General features: G+C 47.1%; 1 protein-coding gene across 4 annotated transcripts in view; it reads right to left on the reverse strand.

The window, feature by feature from the left end:
• LARS2 (leucyl-tRNA synthetase 2, mitochondrial) overlaps positions 1–20429 on the reverse strand; it is a 166330-nt gene that overhangs the window by 4761 nt on the left and 141140 nt on the right. For 2 of the 4 annotated variants that reach the window (XM_070577158.1, XM_008538140.2), the window contains exons 18-20: positions 19704–19781; positions 16372–16483; positions 4148–4275 (exon numbers count right to left, since the gene is read on the reverse strand). In XM_070577158.1, the coding sequence (XP_070433259.1) occupies positions 4148–4275; positions 16372–16483; positions 19704–19781 (318 nt within the window). Of the gene's footprint in view, positions 1–4147; positions 4276–7747; positions 10468–16371; positions 16484–19703; positions 19782–20429 lie in introns of those variants that run through there. The other 2 variants (XM_008538142.2, XM_008538141.2) reach the window with 2 other exon arrangements.

Here is a 20429-nt window from a genome sequence, read left to right on the forward strand (position 1 = left end):
GGGACCCACATCACAACTCTTCTTGCTTCTTGGACCAGTACGGTTCCAGACATCAGTGGGTATTCACTGAATGTCAGTTCAACAAGGACAAACTTCACATCAAATATGAATTGATATTGCCACCAGGGAAAGTGACCACGTGGCCCAGACAGCTTCGAACAGCCGTGCTTCAAATCCTGACGCCATTGCCCCAGAAGAACACTGACATTTCTTTCCCTAATGCTCCTGTTTTTCATGTGGAAAATATAGTCACTATGATAAATTACTAGGAGTAATTTAAGTTTCAACCAAAGCATGTTATCCAGTATCCATAATCACCCACTTCGTTTTTTCAGATTTGCATAGAACTCAGTGGCATTTTCATCGGGTGCGTTAGCCTAGATCACCAGGTGGGAGACAAATGAGATGAAACATCACGTCCTGAAACATTCTGAAATACTGTTGTTTTAAAAAGTGTGAGGCTCCATGATGCAGGGTTTTAGTGTTCTGATCCTGCAGAACCAGGATGTGCCGTTTGAAGGACCGTGGTCTCTCTGCCTTCGCATTTCTAAGCCATTAGAAGTTGCTTTCTTTCAAGGCCACAGGCTTGGTTTGACTGAGACCTCAGAAGGGACCCCTGACCCCGTCACACAGAAGCCATGCCTCTTGTAAAGTCCTGGGAGCCCCAAAAGTGGAACTCTCAGAAGATGCACTTGTTAATGAGTCATGTACCAGCCCCTCTGTCTCTGTTCTTACTCTTTTTCTAGGGAAGAGAGGCCTAGGGTAAGGTCTCCTCTAGCCACCACTCAGGATGTGGGTTGCTGGGGGAGAGACAGCATGCTCTCTTACGAGGGACAGACCCAGGTTTGATTCTCAGGCCTGGACTCACAAGCTGTGGGACCGTGGGGCATCTTCTTCAATGCACGGCCTTAGCACAACAATGACCCCTACTTCCAGGCCCAGCGAGCCTCTGGTGCTTCCCTGGAGCACAGACAGGCCTGGCCAGTGATGGCTTAGGACCAGCCCCCAGGCTGCAGCTGGGGCCTAGGAGTAAAGCACATGACCTCTGGATGTGCTATGGTGCCCAGCGGGCTTCCCCATGCTGCCTTGGGGCCCCTCTCCCAGTTTCTGGCTCCCTGGGACCCCCACGAGTTGCCTTACCCAGGGCAGTCCCTTCAGGGTGAGTGAGTCTCAATCATGGTCCCCCGTCCTGGGCATGAGGCACCACTTAAATGGACAATGGAAGGCTAGTTGGGACTCAATATGCAGCTTGGCTTTCAGAGGCCCAAAGGGGAAGAAGCACCTTCAAATCGCCTCAAACAGTGGCTGTTTGACTTCAGAAAAGTCTTCCAGTCCCCATTTGACGGCCTTGCAAGCTTCTGCTCCTCCATCTCTGCCATCTCCACTTCATCACTCAGCCTTGTTCTCCTGGACTTTTCCAACAGCTGCCTGGTGGGCCCCTGGCCATGGGTGCTGCTCCCCCCACCTTCCCACCCATCACTACTCCCCAACAGGAGGGTAGCCCTGCAATGGCTAACAATAAAGCCCCCACTGACTGAGCGCTCACTGCGCCCAGTGAGCACAGTTGTGCTACACAGTTCCCCTGAGTGAACCCGTTTCTCCTCACCACAACCCTTAGGGCAGATGCACAACCGGTCCATCCCCATTTTACAGATGGCAAAGCTGAAGCACATGAGATGAAGCCACCCATCCCAGGAAGTGGTGGAGACAGGATGACCTCCTGGATCCTCTCTCTCCTCTGAGAATCCCTGCCAGCCCCCAGTGTTCTCAGTGATGGAGTCCAGCCTCCTCCCCAGTCCACCCTGCCTGTGCCTCTGCTCCAGTCCCTCCATGGCTCACAGACCCAGTGTCGCCGAGGGCTTTCCCCTGCCTTGGCCCCTTTTCTCCACTAGGGAAAGGCAGCTCCTCCTTCAAAGTCAAGCTCCACGGCCCTTCCTCAGATGCCTCTTCCAATCCCCTCACTGCCAGAGCGGCGATGCTGACGCCAGCAACAGTAACATCTACCGGGAGAGTTACGAAGCCCTGACTGCCACCGTGTCCTCACCTGTAAAATGGGGTTAGTCTCCTATCAGCGTCATCTGTGAGATGGGCTAACAGTGCCCACCTCACAGGGCTATTGTGCGGGGTAAATGAGTTCGTATCTGGAAAGTTCTTAGGGTGATGCCTGGCCCTTAGCTGGTGTTCACTACACATTAGTGGGTTTTGTCATCAGTGCATCCAGAAGCAGGCTAAGCACCTCCTGGCATTATCCCATCTAATTCTTTCAACAACTGGGGAAGGCAGGCAACTGCGTTTGCCTCCATTTTCCATCTGGGGAAACCAAGGCTTAGAGAAATTAAGTATTTTGCAAAACTGAGACTTACATCCCGGATGGTCCGACTCGCAAGCTCTTGCATCTTAACCTCGAGGCTACATAAACACCCTGTATGTGGGACAACTCGTGTCCCCCAGCTGTCCCTCCTGGGTGCTAAGCTCCAGGAAGATAAGGTGGTGCCACTGGGCTCCGTGTCCCTAGAATCTGGCACAGCCTGGCACACGGCGGGCACAGAGCACATGGGCATGGCTGAAGCGAATTACCCTGAATTACATTGTATTGTGCTGCAGCTTCTGTTTCTGGCTATGGCACCAGGACCAGAGGCAGAACCCAGAGCCCTACAGCAGCTCTGCCACACGGCATGGGGCCCCGACTCGCACATTCTTGAGTTGGGTGGACTTGCAGGGAGTCCTACACACTTTAAATTTTGGGTTTTCCTTTCAAAGATAATTTAAAATTACTTTACCAATTATCAAAACTAATTTCTTTTCTGCAGTGGTAATTTAAAACGAAGAGACATTTTCATGGACTAAAACTTCAGTGTCTCAAGTTGGCATTTCTCAATCGTGCTGAGAAAGAGTACTCAGAGGTACACAGATACTTATTTTCATAAACATTACTCAAGTTTAAGAAACTGCCTCTCTGTGCCACAAGGCTGATTTTGGGTGAGGATTTTTGGAAGCCTACCAGGGCAGCCCCACCCCTCCCCTCTGCAGGGGAGGCAAAGTGGGTTCAGTGGGGAACTCAGAGCCAGGGGAGGTGGTGTGGGGACGGAGCAGCTGTGAAGGAGCTGGTCTCCTGAGTGACAGTCTGTCCAAACATCGACCTGCTGGTGGGCCCAGGGCTTGCACAGATGCAGAAGGGCAGGGGCCTCTGTGAGGCTGTCCTCTCCCTCAGCCCCAAGGGGTCCTGTTCGTGGCAACTGTGTTCACGACTTGCAATAATTTTATTTTTCTCTTTCCTTTTTATTTCCTCTCTTTTTCCCACCAGGCTTTAAGCTCCGTGAAGGTGGGGACCCTGTTTGTGTATCGCCTGAGCCGAGCACTGTGCCTGAAGTAGAGTAGGTAACGTGGTAATTACTGATGAGTAAGTGAGTAAACCTGCGCGAGGTGAGGAACTCCTCAGGAGACGGTTTCTCAAGTGAAAAACGTGAGAATGGTAACGCCTACCGTATAGGGTGCTAAGAGTTAAATTTCGGATGTAAATTACCTGGCCCCACGTGTGGTTCAGAGATGTGCTAAAAGGTTCACCCTTTGCCCTCTTACCCTCTTCAGCTACATCAGCATATTTGAGAGATTCCTTATAACGTGTCTCAAATTAACAAATTAAATATGTAAAAATTACACAAAAGATAAATGATAAGAGTTATTTGCTCTATAAAAGGTTTAAACAATAAACTACTTTTACGTATTTAAAATGACCCAATTTATCCAAAAAAAAAGAGACATTTTATGTAGCTTTCTACAATATATTTTGCAGACTGAGGTGTTCCCGCTTTGCCAACCTCCTCACCATCACCCGCCCCCCCACAGAACTCAGAGCAGCCGAATGAAACTTAGATTGAAACACAGGTAGAAAGGAAGACAATGAGGACCTGTAAAGCAGGTCAGGTTTATTTTTTCTACCTTCCAGTCCCTCGAGGGCCATGAGTGTTTTATGCTCACAAGCTTTTGGTATGGGATGACCTCAAAACTGAAGGTCGGGCTGAGGGCTGGCTGGGCCAGAAAGGCCTGTGGAGAAGCCTCCAAACACAGCTGGTGTTTGTGGGCCACGGGTGGGACAGTGACCCGCCCCACAGGTTTGCCCTGGCTCTGCGGCTGCGGGGACACTCACCAGAACCGCCATCTGCACGACGTCGGGCGGCTGGAGGAAGTGCGGGTCCACGGCCGGCCAGGCCTGCAGCAGCACGCCGGCATCCCAGGCATAGTGGGCGCAGAGCTTTCTCGGCACCAGTGCCAGGCCTGCAAAGCCAAAGCAGAGGGTCATTGAGCGCCGGCGAGCCTGCGGGAGCAGCGTCCACAGCTCCCGACCCACATGGCCCGGCTGGGAGCTGTTGAGGAGGCGCCCAGAGGCCAGCCCACGGCTTTGCACAGCCTGCCAGGTGCTCCCCACTTACTTCGGCCCGGTTTATCATCCCAGGCTTACAGATAGCTATTAGTTTCCCCCAAAACAGTACCCAGAGCTGTGAAGATGGATAGACACGCTGTTCTAGAGCGTGCATTTGGAAAATCAAGGCTGCTGACTCGGTCTCTCGGCAGGTCTGCTGGGAAGGAATGCCTTTGTGCTCCTGAGAGCAGATCCCAGAGTCCTGAGCTGCATTCGCTTCCTTTCCTGCCCACAAATGCTGCGGTCTGAGAGGGCCGCCACCCAGTCCTTTCCTCACAGTCACTGGAGCCAGCGTGCTGAGAACAGCTGGGTGCCCCGCCACCACCTTCCCAGAGGGATCTCATCCTTCCCACTGAACTTCCTCTCGGGACAGGCTCCCGCCGATGACCAAATTGGAAAGAGCCGTCCCGGGCTCAGGGTGGATCAAACCTGAGGAAGCAATGAGGAATGAAACCCTCTCGAGTCTTGCTTCCCAGAGTGCTTCATGCTGCAGCCCCCAAAGCAGAGGCGGCTATACCTGGGGCACTCCCTGCTCAGCCCCCACAGGACTGCACAGGGCCTACCGGCAGGGCCTCATGACGCCAACCAGGGGATTCCTAGGAGGGTAAGTTTTAGTTTCCAAGCCTCTGCCGATCTCGTGAGCACAAAAGATGCCCTCAAATGTGCAGGAAATACACACATCAGAAAAACAGATCCCTGGGCACTACTGGCAGGGTACTATCCCCACTGCCCCCCATCCTCCCAGAGGCAGGCCCTGGGCAGGGGCAGGCAAGTGGCTGTGGCCAGCGTGCCCATGCTGGGGTGGTGCCAGGGCAGCTGCACAGCCCTCATGTTGGGAATGGCATTTCCAGAAGTGGTGGAGGCGGGGTGGCCCTTGCGTACGGCCCTGCTATTATTAGCCTTGAGACCAGGAGATGCATTTGAGGGATGGGCCCAGGGCTCAGGGGATAGCCTGAGGCCGGGTCTGGGACAGACGAAATGAATTGCACCAACACCGGTCCCAAGAACCTGGCTGTGAATGATAATGTTTTATTTTCGTTGATGACAAAAGTAATGCATGCTCCTTGCAGAAAATTTGTGGAAGGTCAAAATATAAAGAAGAAAATCATGTTCACCTGTGTAGCAGTTTTTAAACTTTTTATTGAAAGACAGTAATGTAATATATTTAATGAATATTTATATGTATAAATCAACACTACCAAACCAAACCAACCCACCATCAGGATCATGCTGTATATATAGTGTTGTATTCTTTTTTTCCTACATTTAAAAATAATTATTAAATTCATGGAAAGACACAATAATATAGATAAAATGGCCCTAGTTTTATTAAATATTTATTCGAACAGATAAAAGGCTGGAAGAAATAGTCACAACAGCTGCAGTGATTATCCAAGGAGGCAGAAGTACAGGTGACTTTTTTAAAAAAAAACCAAGAACATTTTATAGATTTTCTACCAGGAAGATTTATTACTTTTGTAATTTGAAAAGATATTTAAAAATAAAGTTTTTTCCACACTGTGAGATCAGTTCAAAATTTTCCTTAATGTGTCTTTTTAAGGTTTCATTTTCTTCCCCACTTAACTTTTGAATCTGTAATTTATTTTGTGTATAATGTGAAAAAACATTATTCTAAAAAAGACATGGTCAATTTCTCAAACCCAATTTGTTGACTAACCCTTCTCTTCCCCCTTGTTTTGTGATTTTCCTTTTCAATATATTATACCAGGGATGGTTTCAGGACTATTCACAACAAACCTACTCAAAGTGCCCGCCTGTGACGAGGGGAAGAACTGGCCAGAATGTGAAGCGACACACTGCTTCCTTCATTGAGAAAGTCTGGCCACCAAAGAATGGTCTGTCTAACTCAACTGCCTGCTTACTGACACAGCTGACGTCCGTGCTGAGCACAGCTCCTTATCTCGTCATACACTGTCACAGACTGTTCCTAGAGCGGCCTCGGGTCCATGGACCGCTCCGAGTAGCACTGATCTGTTTTATTCCGATGACCTGTCTTGATTCTTGTGCAGGTGTCACCGATTTATTTGCTGTAGCTCTGTATGTTTCACTACCTGGCACTCTTGTTGTAACTCTGTGCTGCCAGTCAGTCTGAGGGAAGCGAAGGCCCATCCAGGTCTGAGAACCCAGTGGCGTAAGACTGCCCCCGGGTCTGGCTGATCCTTGTGCCCTGGGTCCCTGCGCTTCCTAAGGAATCTGCTCCATTTCTAACAGATGTGCCTTTTGGCAGAAGCAGAAAGGAGCTTCCTGCTTGTTCCCCAGGAGGGATCCTATTAAGACTTATATCTAAACACAAGACAGAGGTCACAGAAGGGAGATAATTGCTTCTTTATTTGAGCAGGCTGGCCCAGTATGGCCTGTCCCGTGACCCAGCTGCAGTGGGAAGAATCCCAAAACCTCCATATGGCAGTTGTACAGGATGCCTGGGAGATGAAAGGACCTTGGACACAAATGTTCTGGGCCGAAGCTGTTACAAATTCCACTTTAAAAAAATGAGGAAGCCTGGCCTTCCTGGAGCAATCAGGATGCTTATTTATAGGCCTGGCCCCGCCAGTATTTCCATATAGATGGGAGTGGGGCCATCCTGCTCAGCAGGGAGGAACAGAAACTCACGACCCTCTACGTAGTAGTGTTTTTGCCTCTCTGGTCTTTTTAGGGAAGTAAAAATACCTAACATTTGCATGGCAAATACAATGATTTTGTTACGTGACACAGGTCAGGTTGAGAGCTGGCCTTCGGGAAGCACATGGTTGAAGTCTGAGCACAGGCTGGGCAGTGGCAAGGCCCGGGCACACAAGGCCACCTCGTAGGGCCGGCTGCTGCCCACGGCCCAGCCCCTTCCTTCCCCTCCTCTGGGAGAGCTGCTGTCGTTGACCTTCCTGGGAAATAACCAAGCCTCTTTTCCTACTGAGAGCCGGCGAGGTCACCCCGCTGCCAGGGCGCTCTGGGACGCATGCTGGGTGGCCTTGGTGCCTGCGGACAGCAGGCCTCTCCTAGTGGCCACTTCAGGCCTGCCTCGGCCCCCACTCCATGCCCTCATACACACCAGGGAGGACTTAGGGACTCCGTGGGGACTGACCCCAGCGTGCCTCATCCAGCCTTAGCAATTCCAAGGAAGTGGACAGGAAGTGATACCACTTCTCTTTAGCCTTTTCCCACAGAAAGGGTTCTGCTGACAGTATTTTGAAATAACAACACTGACACAGCACACACATTCATGTATAAAATACCACCGGAACACCAGCAGATATCTTATTCTCCCCTACGATTATCTCACATACTCACACACACACTTGTACATGATTGCGACATTTGAAGTTTTGTTGAAATTCATGAATACAGCATATATGTACACAAAACACTGCAGCTGCAATATTTTACAGCCACTTGTATCTGATGAAGAAAAATGGATGTGTGGCAGTAGACTCATCCTTCAAGATTGCGAGTTCCTTCAGAATGCCCCAGGGAGGGAAAGGGTCACCTTGCTGTGACCTTCACCGTTAAAGTGCTGATGGAAGACACGGAGATCACATGAGGTAGAGGCAGAAATCAAGACAGGACAGTCACCGCAGAACTATAAAAATGGCCAGGGAAACAGAAATGAAGATCCTGTCACCACATTTTAAATAACTTGTATTTTGGACAAGGGGCTAATCTCAAAGCAGCACAAAAAAGGGCAAAAGAAGGGAAATCACCCAAACGCCCACCAGTGGCTGACTGTTTAATAACTTATGGAACACTCACATGGGGAACCGATATAGCTGGTGACAAAGAAGGAGGTGGGTCTGCAACTGCTGCTGCAGAACTGCTCCTCCCACGGACGGGAAGAGAGGAAAACGTGTGTACGGAATGCTAGCATCAGTCCGAAAAGACTCACGTTCCACACTTGTGCATCGAGGTCTTCTGTCAAACTGTTAGCAAACTAGTAGTGGAGGTTCTCAGGCAGAGCAACCGAGGCACCGGCTGGGGTGGGAACTTAGGACACACCCTTGGTCACAGCTGAATGTTTACGACATGCACATAGACCGACTTTCCAATGAAAACTCCAGGTTTTGCTTTGCTTTAGGAAGCCCAGAGGCTACAGTGGAAGGTGGAGACACTTTCCCAGTCGGCTCAGGCACTTCTCCTCGGAGGCTGGGCCTGCACAGAGGGAGGTCACTCTCAAGGAGCAGTGTTCCTCGGGCACTTAGGGCAGGACACCCTGTCACTGTCACTGTGTGCTCCTGCTGGCCTTTATGCCCTCTACCAGGTGACACAGGAGATACGGTGCTTCAAATACTAGAGGGATGAAGGGCTGCATCTGGTCATGTGTGTGTGTGTGTGTGTGTGTGTGTGTGTGTGTGTGTGTGTGTCTGTCGGTGTGTAGCACACGTCTGTTAAAACCTTCTTCAACTGGAAATAAATTCCTTCTTCCCTTCTTTCTTGCCTCATGGTCTAAGAGGTCCAGAACCAGAATGTCAACACTCAGGGCTTGTGGGCTTAGAAAGGCAATTTAAAACAACAACGACAAAACCCTTCTATTTTGAAATAACTATAGATTCATAGGTGGTTGCAAAGAAATGTACAGGAGGCTCTGTGCCCCCCTCCCCAGCCTTCCCCAGTGCAACCTCTGGCATAATTATAGTACAATATCAAAACCAGGAAATGGACATTGGTACAATCCACAGAGCTTATGCAGATTTCACAAGTTTTAAAGGCACTACCGTGTGTGTGTGAGAGTGTGTGTGTGTGTGTGTGTGTGTAGCTTCACGTAACCACTACCACAGTCAAGACACAGAACTGTTCCATGTCCACAAGGCTCCCTTGTGGCTCCTCTTCTGTGGCTACTGCCCCCTCTGCTCAGTCCCTAACCTCTGGCCACCACTGTGTTTTCCATCTCTATAATTTTGTTATTTCAAGAACGTTACATAAATGGAATCACAGAGTAGAAACCTTTTGAGATTGGCTTTTTTCACTCAGCATAATCCCTTGAGATCCATCCATGCTGTTCCCAGTTAGAAAGGTCATTTTTGATAATGATGAGATTGTCTCTTACCAGAGTACCACCAAGAAGCTGAGCTCCCTGTATGGTGATTTTCTGCTCTTTTACTGTCCATCAACAAAGGAAACCTGTGTCCTTCATCTGGAAACAGCATCAGTGACTCCAAATACACGAAATTTCCCTAAGCAAGCAGTGAAAACCCTCACAGACAGGACAACATTCTATTACGGTAAACAAAAGATAACTTCGTAACTTCACATGCGGTGTCTTGAGCTTCTCAGATCTCAAGCTTCAGGAAGGAAAAAAAGATTTCCTCATCCTGTTAAAGTTTGCAAACTGCCAAGACAGTGGTTCTGTTTCTTACTGAAGGTCTCCATTGACTCTTTAAGCATCTGATAGAGGACAAGTAGGTTCCAAGCACTTTGGGCTTCTCTGAAATCTTTGCTTTTTATCCAGGGCGATGATGGCCGTTTTGCCCACAGGATGCCAAATCTCCCCGAGAAGACAGGTCTCAATTCTGTTGCTCTGCGGGGAGAAGCTCTCCTATGAAAATCTGCTTCTCTGGGGACCTCTGGGAAATGGTAATTTCTGAACATTCCAGCCTCACTTACCATATTCCCATTATAGTCATTGTGAGGTTATATCTTAGAGATGTAGGAATGAAACCAGAAGCTATATGAAAGCTAAGTTTTCTAGAATAAATGAAGTATGTATGAAAACTGTCCCAAAACCTTGAAATGAGAATGACTGACAGTGTGGGATGACAATAATGATGCCCTCTCACAATATAGTGCCTCTGTTTGCAAAGGACTTTCGACATCTTGAGACAATGGCCCTTATCAGCTGTAGACAGAGGCAGGAAGAGTTCATGTCCCCATTCTCTCCTGAGGGCACCTGACCAACACCTGTGAGTTAATAGCCTGGGTTGTATGCCTGGTGTGTGGGTCTTCTCACTTGATTGTGCCACACTACAGCTCCAGCTGCTCATTCAGAGGGGTGACACACATACATATGTCGAGAGCCAGGAGATAAAGGCTTCCCATTGCTTCTCTGAATTAAAAAAAAAATTAGTTGCTATGGATTTGTAAAGCTTGAGGGAAGACCTTCTCAACTGAAATGAACACAGACTCCAGTGCTCAAACTGCCCTCAGAAATCAATCATGCCGGGGGCTGGCCCTGTGGCAAAGTGTCTAAGTTTGCACGCTCTGCTTCAGCAGCCCAGGGTTCACAGGCTCGGATCCTGGGTGTGGACCTACACACCGCTCATCCAGCCATGCTCTGGTGGCATCCCACATAGAAGAACTAGAATGACCTACAGCTAGGATATACAAGTATGTACTGGGGCTTTAGGGAGAGAAAGAAAAAAAATAAAAAAAGAGGAAGACTGGCAATAGATGTTAGCTCAGGGCCAATCTTCCTAAAAAAGAAAAGGTAGCCTTTGCTTAAAAAAAAAAAAAGAAATCAATCATGCTGGAAGCTAGGTATGGGTGTGGGATTGACTAGTGGTGTGAGGAATCCTTTTGGGGTAATAGAAATGTTCTGAAACTGGATTATGGTGATGGTTGCACAAGTGTATAAATTTACTTAAATCATCAAATGCATACTCAAAATGGGTGAATTTTATGGTACATAAATTTTACCTTAATAAAGAGACATGATGACTAAAACAAAACAAAAACCACCTAGATACATACATACACGGATATAACCACTGATCTGCACTAAGATGTTGACAATGATTGTTTATTTCTGGGGGTAAGGGTAAGGGTGGGCAGGTTTCAGCAGAGCTTCCAGACTAAGACAGACTAGGAAGAAGGACCTGGCCACCCACTTCTGAGAAAATTGGCCATGAAGGCCCTATGAATAGAAGTGGAGCATTGTCTGATACAGTGCCAGAAGGTGAGAGGATGGTGCAAAAAGACAGGGCAGGGTTCCGCTCTGCTGTACCAGGGTCACTAGGAGTTGGAATCAACTCAACGGCACTAGCAACAAAGGGTAAAGGGATTTAAACTGTCTCCCACATGTGAGAGAATGAGGAAAAGAAAAAAAAAGTAGCCCCTGACATCCGGGAACTGGTCTGACAATTACAGCTAGGCTTCAGTTAGAAACTTGCCTAGTGCTCCCAGCTCAGCCATGTTATCCTGTTGTGGGACATATGTGATCTCACAGAACACCAACCTCAGACTAGGTCACACTGAACCCATGGTAAATTCAGACAAAACAAAACCAAGTCATAACTTTGTCTAAGCACAGACCAAGACAACGTCATTGTTTTTTGTGACCCACAAAATACCAAATATACCTCTCTCTCAGCAAATATGGTGACTGCTACTTCTTTACCAATTACAACTTTATTCTTGCTTGGGTCTGCGCTCCCTATAAGATTTTCTGAGATACCCAGTCACAGAACTGTCCCTACTTGATGACTGCAGCCAGGCTAGAGCAAACTCCCACTTCCTTAGACCCTTTGCCAAACTACCCAACCAAAGCCTGAACCCTACAACAAGTCCCTCCTGACACCCTCTTACTGAGACGTCCCATGGTTCCCCCTGGTAATAAACCCAACTTGTTAAAACAAGTGTGTTCCTGGTGGTCTCTGGCTGGAGGACACCAACAGAACTGCAGGTTCACCGAGTTTCAGTTGAGACCCTCACTGCCTTGGACCGAGACTCTTGACTCAGAAAAAGTGCACATCTGAGAACTCTTGCATCGCTACTTGCTTAATGTGCCACCCACGCCTGGCTGGGAACTAAGCACACACTGAACTGAGCTTCAGGCTTTTGTTGAAGCCGTTCAGCGTTGTGTTTACTTTGTTTTCTTCGCAATAAGTCCCTCTTTGGGTTTTTGATTTTCTAATCAGAATTGTATTGTTCTTTGGTGAAACCGTTTTCTAGCATCTCACACCTGCTTGTCTGACATCTTGTCTGTCTATCTGCTTGTGGAGTATCCTGGATGCTGTTTGTCTCTCAGAGGAAGAGTCTACTGGGAGAGGATCGGCATAGGTCCCATAAGGCCATCCTTGAGCCAGCCCTGGGGGCTGAGCTGCTCAATAGGTTTCTTCTCAGATCCCTGTCCTGTGGACAAACTTTGCCCCAAGTCACTATTTCAAAACCTTACGAGGACTTCTTCCTCAGCCTTGTTCTATTGTTCCTGAGAACTGCTTCTATTTCAGTGTTGTCCACCTGGAGGCAGGAGGTTTTATCCATCCCTGATCATCATGGATGGGCTTTGACAAGCTCCAAGACACCAAGTCACACAAGCACCAACCTACGGATGCGCTGCACTTCTCGTGGGTCCTATCACCCTAAAACTCTGCCTCCTCCAGGCCGAGCCCCTGCTTGCTTTATGTTTTCTCACTATGTCGCTCACTCCTGTGCACGTCTTTTTAAATAGCACAAATTTCACCAAAGACAATTTGGAATTACAGTGCCACTTTGGGGAACTTTTGATACGAATAAAATTGTTTACTTGAGAGGTGCCTTAGGACAAAAAGGAAAGAAAATTCTGATTTTCCCATGGTCTGCTTTCTTTAATTGGCACGAAGAAACTTCTAAACACAATTCGAACTCGAAAATTGCCTCCCTGAAAGATTCTTTAGCTAAAACTAATACAAATGTGAGAAACTTAAGAAGCCGTCTTCCTTGCAAATCCACCGAAAACCTGTTCCAGTGTTTCTTCTCTCGCCTTACCTCCCTTGCCTTCGCCCTTAGAACCCTGTTCAGCGCTCACAAAGTCCGTATAATCGCCCCCTCTCCTCCTCCTCCGTCTCCATCTCCACCTTATCATCATGTAAAACCGCAGCCCCTCCTAAAGCGGGACCCTGACACTGACCGGCACGTAGATTTTAAGCCCTCGTCATGTTCAGATCTCCATGCTATTCCTAGGGACTTCTCGAATCCCAGAATGGGAAGAGACAAATTCATTTAAGAGTTCAGACTTGTTTTGGATACATCCGGCCCAGGCCTCTCCGACCTCTGCCAACGAATCCACCTGCTGGAGGGACCAGGAGATGGAAAAGCTTGGTTAGAAAAGGCTAAGTGGAAAGACCCAGAAAATGACTCAAAACATAAGAAAATACATTTTTACTCAATCGGAACTCCTTAAAGCAGGATCTTTCGGGAACTATACCACAGATCCTTCCTGTTAAAGCAAACTGGACCCTGAGTCAGTCTCTCAAGCAGCACAGAACGAGCCATCAGAGACTTCAGGGGCAGACCTATCAGCATCTTCAGACAGTTTTCAGGACTTGCTCCTGATGTGGACATTTCTAATGCCCTTTCCATTTTTTGGTGGATGTTTAAAGCCAGAAATTGTAGATATGGTACATAAGCAAAAATCTGGCTGGTAAATCGCCCCTTTGCATGAACTTCAGCATTTGGCTGAACATTTTAAGAAGGCTTTAGATACCCAAAAGGCTAAAATCCAAATTAAGCTCATGGCTTTACATTGAAAGCAAGTAAACAGGTCCTCGTCTTCCTCAAGGGGTAAAAAATACTTTCAGAGGACAGAGGTGCTTGCTGATATTGGAAGAAAGGGGGCACTGGAAAATGACTGTCTCAGCTGGAAAGTAAAAGGAGCCAACGCTCCCTCGTCTTCCTGAGGAATTATGAAGCAACTCTGAGAGGGGCTCTAGTGCCCACTTTCCAATGACTCCCTTAAAACAAAGAGAACTACCTTTTAAAAGAGGACATAAACAAGGCCTTCTGATGGATATGGGCACGGCTCTGCCAACTACAAATCCTGCCACAATTTGCAGTCCTCAGACTACTTGGGTGGCAGAAATTTCAAACAATCCTCAAATTCTCCTCATCACCCAACCGACACCGTGCCTCTTTGTGCCCTCACTGACCAGCCCACATTTCTTCTCTGACGCCGCATCAGTAAGTTTAGTTAGGAGAGACCTTTGATAGAAGTGGAGCTGCCTAGTCAAATGCATTTCAGGTGGACTACTTCTAGAAATATCTCAAGACTGTTCCGTGCACGATCCTTCAGTAGCTCGATTACACGTCACTAGCCTATTCCTCTATGTTTGACCCAATCCCAATGTGAGAACGATGTGAGGTCCCTGATTCTCTCTGGGCCACAGTTCTCCTAATGTGGAGACAATTCTAGGGGCCGGACCCACTGAAGCAGAAACGGACTTCTCTAAACCCTTACCTCGACTTGCTCAATACCCTTTAAAGCCCAAATGTAAGGAAGTATTGAGGTCTACTGTGGAAGACTTTATAAAAAGGGGACTCATCATTCCTTTCTTATTTTCTATAATTAACATGAATCACTTCTGAAATAATAATTGAAAAATCCAAAGCAAAAAAATGGACTTATTATTAAGACAGCTCTTTTTTTTTTTTTTTGATGAGGAAGATTTGCTCTGAGCTACATCTGTTGCCAGTCTTCCTCTATTTCATATTTAGGTTGCTGTCACAATGTGGCTTGACAAGTGGTGTAGGTCCACGCCTGGGATCCAAAACTGTGAACCCGGGCTGCTGAAGCGTAGCATGCTGGACTTAACCACTGTGCCACTGGGCCGGCCCAGTTGCTTTAATCTTTAAAAGACTGTAACAGTGCGCTTCCACTCAATGACTTTTTCCCTAGAGTCCGTGATCAATCGTACTTATTTCACGCATTGACGCCATCCATATGACATCTCAGGGCTTTTGGCCGAGACATTCAGGAGGGCTTGCTGTGAGGTCTGCTACTTCTCAGAGGCCCCCAGATAAAAGCATTATGTCTACATGGTGATCCAGGCTGCCTGTCTCCTGCAAGCTCCTCTAACACGTCCACAGAAGTCACGGGAGACCTCCAGATACAGGGTCTGGAGAACCACACCCAGCACAGCCATCATCAAATCCTCCCGCACAGCATCTTCTTACTTCACTCCATTTCCACATCCAGGCCTCCGCCGGGGCCACGGGATGGTAATCATCCTCTGTGCCTGCCGGGATCCGGAACCCACAGCGCCGCAGCGAAACACTCCAACACTGCACTAACTTCCCGACGGGCACTGAGAATAACTTGGGCAAAATGATTCAATGGCAAATGAATTCTATTCTTTTTCTTCTGACGAAGGAAGAACTATAAACCTCATACCATTTAAAAAAGTAGTTCCGTAGTAACAAAAAATACAGATGAGAAAAAGGAAAAGAATTAACAGTTAAAGATGATAGCTTAATGTAAAGAATGTTTAAGTTACTTTTTAAAAGGAGATGAGATAGGTATTTCCAGTGATGGCCTTTTAGAATCCCAAGGAGCCCTGTAAAATGTTCTCAAGAGGCTGTCCTAAGAGAGAGAAAGCACAGTGAAGTCCCGTCATAGGCTGTCATCTGAGAGCCAGGTCTCACAGTTGACGGCACAGTTGTCCACCTAACTGCGCACTAGAACCACCCAGGAGTGAGTAAAACAAAGATTCTCCAGTCACTCCCCAGAGCCCTGAGTTAAAATCTCCAGGGGGGTGGGGGTGGGGCAGAGGCCACATTTAACCCAAGTGAGCCCCAGGCAGTCAGACCCGCTCAGCATGTGGTTTAGGATAACGGTTTGGTGGAGAGGACTGAATCATGGTCTAAACAAGTCAATTTTAGATCTGCAGTGTCATTCCAGGTGTCCTTTTCTCCATCTGTAAAGTGCGACTAAACATGAGTTTCCACCTTAAAAAGATAATATAGGGTCATGCTATGTGGCTACCAGGGGGCTGAGTTCTGAGAAAGAATGTTCAGTAATGACATCAAGATTCACATTAGTCCAGGCACATTGTTCCAAAGTGGGGAAGTGTCTTTCCCTTCAACACGTGGAAGAAAAAGCGTCACCATTCAGAGTACAAGACAGAGAGGTCCTGAGTGTAGATGCCAAACCTGGACCCCATGGCTGAGGACATCTGAGTTCTGAATAACGCTCAACGAGAGGCTTGAGCACATCCTGGTTAGAGTAAGTGGTCAGACAAGGGCTCCCCACCTACCTGCCCAGAGCTCCGAGGTTATGTGAGGGGCCATGGGAGCGGCCATCACCATCAGGGCACACAGGGCATCTTCAAACTCTGGGCTGTGGAGAACAACCCTCTGGGAAGCTTGCTGAGGAAGAGAGAAGAGCAATGTAAGAAAACTGAGGGGGACAAAATAAGCAGGGGTAGGAACGCCACCAAGGCATCTGCAGCCTGGACACAGCAGGGAGGAAGAAGCCCTCGTCACCACCCATGTTGCTCTGGACAGAGAACTTTCCCCACTGACTCCAAGTATTAAAAATAGCTGCAGCAGCAGCAACAACAAACATTTCACCACGAACTGAACATTTACTACGCCCTCAGTCTGATGCTGACTCACTCAGTTCTCACGACTACCCTCTGGGGGCAGTGCTTTTACCCCATTTGGCAGGTGAAGCAGCTAAGGTTTAGAGAACGCAGGGAATCTGCCCCTGGTTACACAGTGAACCAAGCGCCAGAGCCCCGTGAGAATCCAGCCTGCTCTTCCTTCAGTCACACTCTTAACCACACTGCCAGGTTTCCTGTGGCTGCAGGACCAGTGAAAAATACAGAGACTTGCTCAAAGGTTTTGCCATATGGAAGCCCCAGGGCGGGGGTCCTCCTGCTCCCCTTCAGGGATCTCAGCAGGCCCCAGTCTCTTAAACAGTGTTGCCAGTCACTGTGAACACTCAGTTTCTCCCCAAGATGTGGCCAATCAGTTAACCCAGCCACACCCATTCGATTGGAGGGGTACCTACTATATGCCAGGCTTTAGGGATAAACCATCCAGAAGGGCATGGTCTCTGCCCTCAAGAAGCTTACAGCCAGTTGGGGAGGAAATGGACAAATGAATCAAGGATGTCACAGGATTCCACAGGTTCTGGTGGGGAGGGAGTGTGGTCAGCGCAGCTGGCTGGGAGCTGGGGTGTGAGTCAAAGAACGGCCAGGAAGGAAGAATGTTACCAAAGGATTTCATGGAAGCCGGCAGTTCTCAAGGCACTGTGAGGAAGTCATGATAAAAACTAGCTTAACGTGGTTGTGGCATTTGGTATACATTCTAAACACTCTGTCACAAAACAATTTTGGTTTAATTTTATGACGTTTGTTAAAACTAGAAGTCAGGGCACATGTGATGTATTCTGCTGCATAGAGAGAGGCCAAAAATATTATACGTGGTCTTTTTAGAAATGCATTTACATATATGTGAAATAATGGAAAAATATATATTAGTTTCTGTCCCTGCCTCCTGGCACAGAGCTCCTAAAATCCTTGTGCTTTCCTGAGTGATAAGAGCACCAGGAGCGTGTTTTGCTCTCACATTTAGTCTGTGTCCTGGGTTCCTGATGTGGCGCTCCTAAATTCCTTGGAATTTCCTGGGGGATAGGAGCATATTTGTTCTAATAAGGTGACTCTGGGTGGGCTCTCGAATAGCTCCTGGGGGGCACTGGACACTGGAAAGAACAAGCCATGACTAGAAGCTTGGAACTTTCAGTCCCACCCCCATCTTCCAGAGAGGGGAGAGGGGCTGGAAATGGAGTCAATAATTGATCATGCCTACGTGAGGAAGCCTCCACAGCAATCCCAGTAGGACGGGGTTCAGGGAGCTTCCAGGCTGCTGAACACGTCGAGGTGCTGGGAGAGTGGAGGGCTCAGGAGGAAGCAGTTTTTCCATTACAGTTTGATCTTTGAAAAATCGCCTAAGAGATTTGAATATAACTTCATGGGTAAGGGTACAGAGAAAGTCTACAGGGAGCATGTGAAAAGAACTAGCTGGTGGGGAGTAGAAACTTCATTTTTTAATTTAATTTTTCTATATTTGCCTCTTTTTCATGATTGAAAAACCCCCACACACTCAGCACAGAAAATTTGGGAAATATAAAACCGCTCACAATTTTACCACCCAGAAAAAAAACCAGTGTATTTTATCCTAGTCTCCCAAAACGCGAAAATATATGAATATACACACTCAGACACAAGACATTTTCATGATTGGGGTTTTTACCACATGCACACTTTTGTATTGTGTTTGTATTTAACGTTATGTCGTGAACAGTTTCTGCTATTAAGGATCTTGGAAGACATGATGTTAAGGGTGGTGGCACATTTCCTTCTTATTGATATGACATAAATCATTTCACCATTTCCCCATTGGAGGACATTTGGGGTTCCAAGTCTCTGTGATTACTAATCATCTGCCAGTGGATGCCCTGCCAATGGTTAAAGGACATAAACAACCCCAGGGCTACCTACCGACCTCACAGCTGGGGTGCCTCCTGGTGAGGTTGCACCAACCACACCCATTGCTGGTGCCTGAGAACCTATCTCACTGTCTGTGACAGCATGGAGAAGAGTCAGGGTAAAAGCTCTGCAAATTTGACAGCTGAAAAAATAGCATCTCATTTTAAATTTGTATTTCATGATAAGTAGTGAGGCGGATTTTTTTTCTCTGCAAATTTATTGGCTATTTCTAGTTCATCTTCTGTGACCTTTGACCATATCCTTTGATCATTTCTAGGCTAAGTATTTTCATTTTAATATGTAAGAGCTCTTTATATATTAGAGACATTAAGCCTGTTGTCTGACATATTTGTTATAAATGTTTTTCCTAGTTTTTATCTACCTTTTAATACGGCATGTTTTAATATACCGAAAATGGTAAGTTTTATGTAGTCAAATCTGTAAATTTCTTTCACTGTCCTTAAAGTTTGGAGAGTCTTTCATTATAAAAAACATTTGTTAATAGTTTTAATGCATGTTTTTTGTTGTCCAAACAGCTGACCACTTGCCTAAGCTCCATTTGTTGACAAATCCTTCCCCTGGCAAGGAAAATGACAGTCACCTGTAGCAAGAAGATGAGTCTATATTGAAAGGCTGATTTTTGTTTTCTGTGAGAACAAATCTGATCCATCTACGTTAAATGGATGTACAATGTTAAAGATGCCAAGGGGGTATCACAGATCATTCAGGAAATCAGGCAGCGGCAGCATGAAGAAAAGAGCAGAGCTGGAAGACAAGGAGGCCCAAGTCTGCTCCTGAATATATCACTCATCAACTGGACACGCCATCTAACCTTGGTGTCCTCATCTGCAAAATATAGGGGGTCGTGGGGAGGGGGTTTGGACCAGACAATCTTTACAGATCTTCTAGCTATAAAACTAGGTTGTGACTACGGAAAAAATGCTTCTTTAAGATAACAGAGCCACACTGAGGAGGTGACGCTGCAGTGCTGCTCTCTGTCCCCCACCTGGGACCCTGAAGGCCACCTCACCAGAGGGTTAGAAGCCACCTTCCCTCCTCTGCTACCAGCGAATGAGGGCAGACAGGCCACTTACCAGGAGGGCGCTGCTGAGTCCCATCAGATGAGAAATCGCAGAATTCAGCGAGAAGTCATCTGTGAAATGGGCGGTCACCTATTGGTAAATGTTGAATTATTCACTTTCTTCAAAATTCCTTTAAGCAGTTCACAACAAAACTGAATTATCCAAAAAATGTGAAATGAAATGAATGCAATCAGAGCGATTTATAAATGTTTTCACTATCTCAAGCACAGATCTTCCATGACTTACGATGGGGTTACATCCCAATAAACCCATTGCAAGTTGAAGATATCAGAGGGTGAAAATGCACCTAATACACCTAACCCACCGAACATCAAAGCTCAGCCCAGCCTCACTCAAACTTGCTCAGGATATTATTACATCAGCCAACAGCTGGGCAAAATCATCCAAACAAAGGCTATTTTACAATAAAGTGTTGAATATCTCATGTAGTTTATTGAATACTGTACCGGAAGTGAAAAACAGAAGGGTCAGATGGGTATAGGACGGTCGTAGTGTACCAGTTGTTTACCCTCATGACTGACTGGAAGCTGTGGCTGCACCAGAGAGTATTGTACTACACATCGCTAGCCAGGCAAAAGATCAAAATTCAAAATTCTAAGTATGTCTTCTACTGAACGCATATCGCTTTTGCACCATCTTAAAGTTGAAAAATCATAAGTTGAACCGTTGTAAATCAGGGACCGTCTGTAATCACTATGTGTCATCAGCATGAGGATT

This window comes from Equus przewalskii, chromosome 15, assembly GCF_037783145.1.
Source record: "Equus przewalskii isolate Varuska chromosome 15, EquPr2, whole genome shotgun sequence".
Taxonomy (NCBI): Eukaryota; Metazoa; Chordata; class Mammalia; order Perissodactyla; family Equidae; genus Equus; species Equus przewalskii.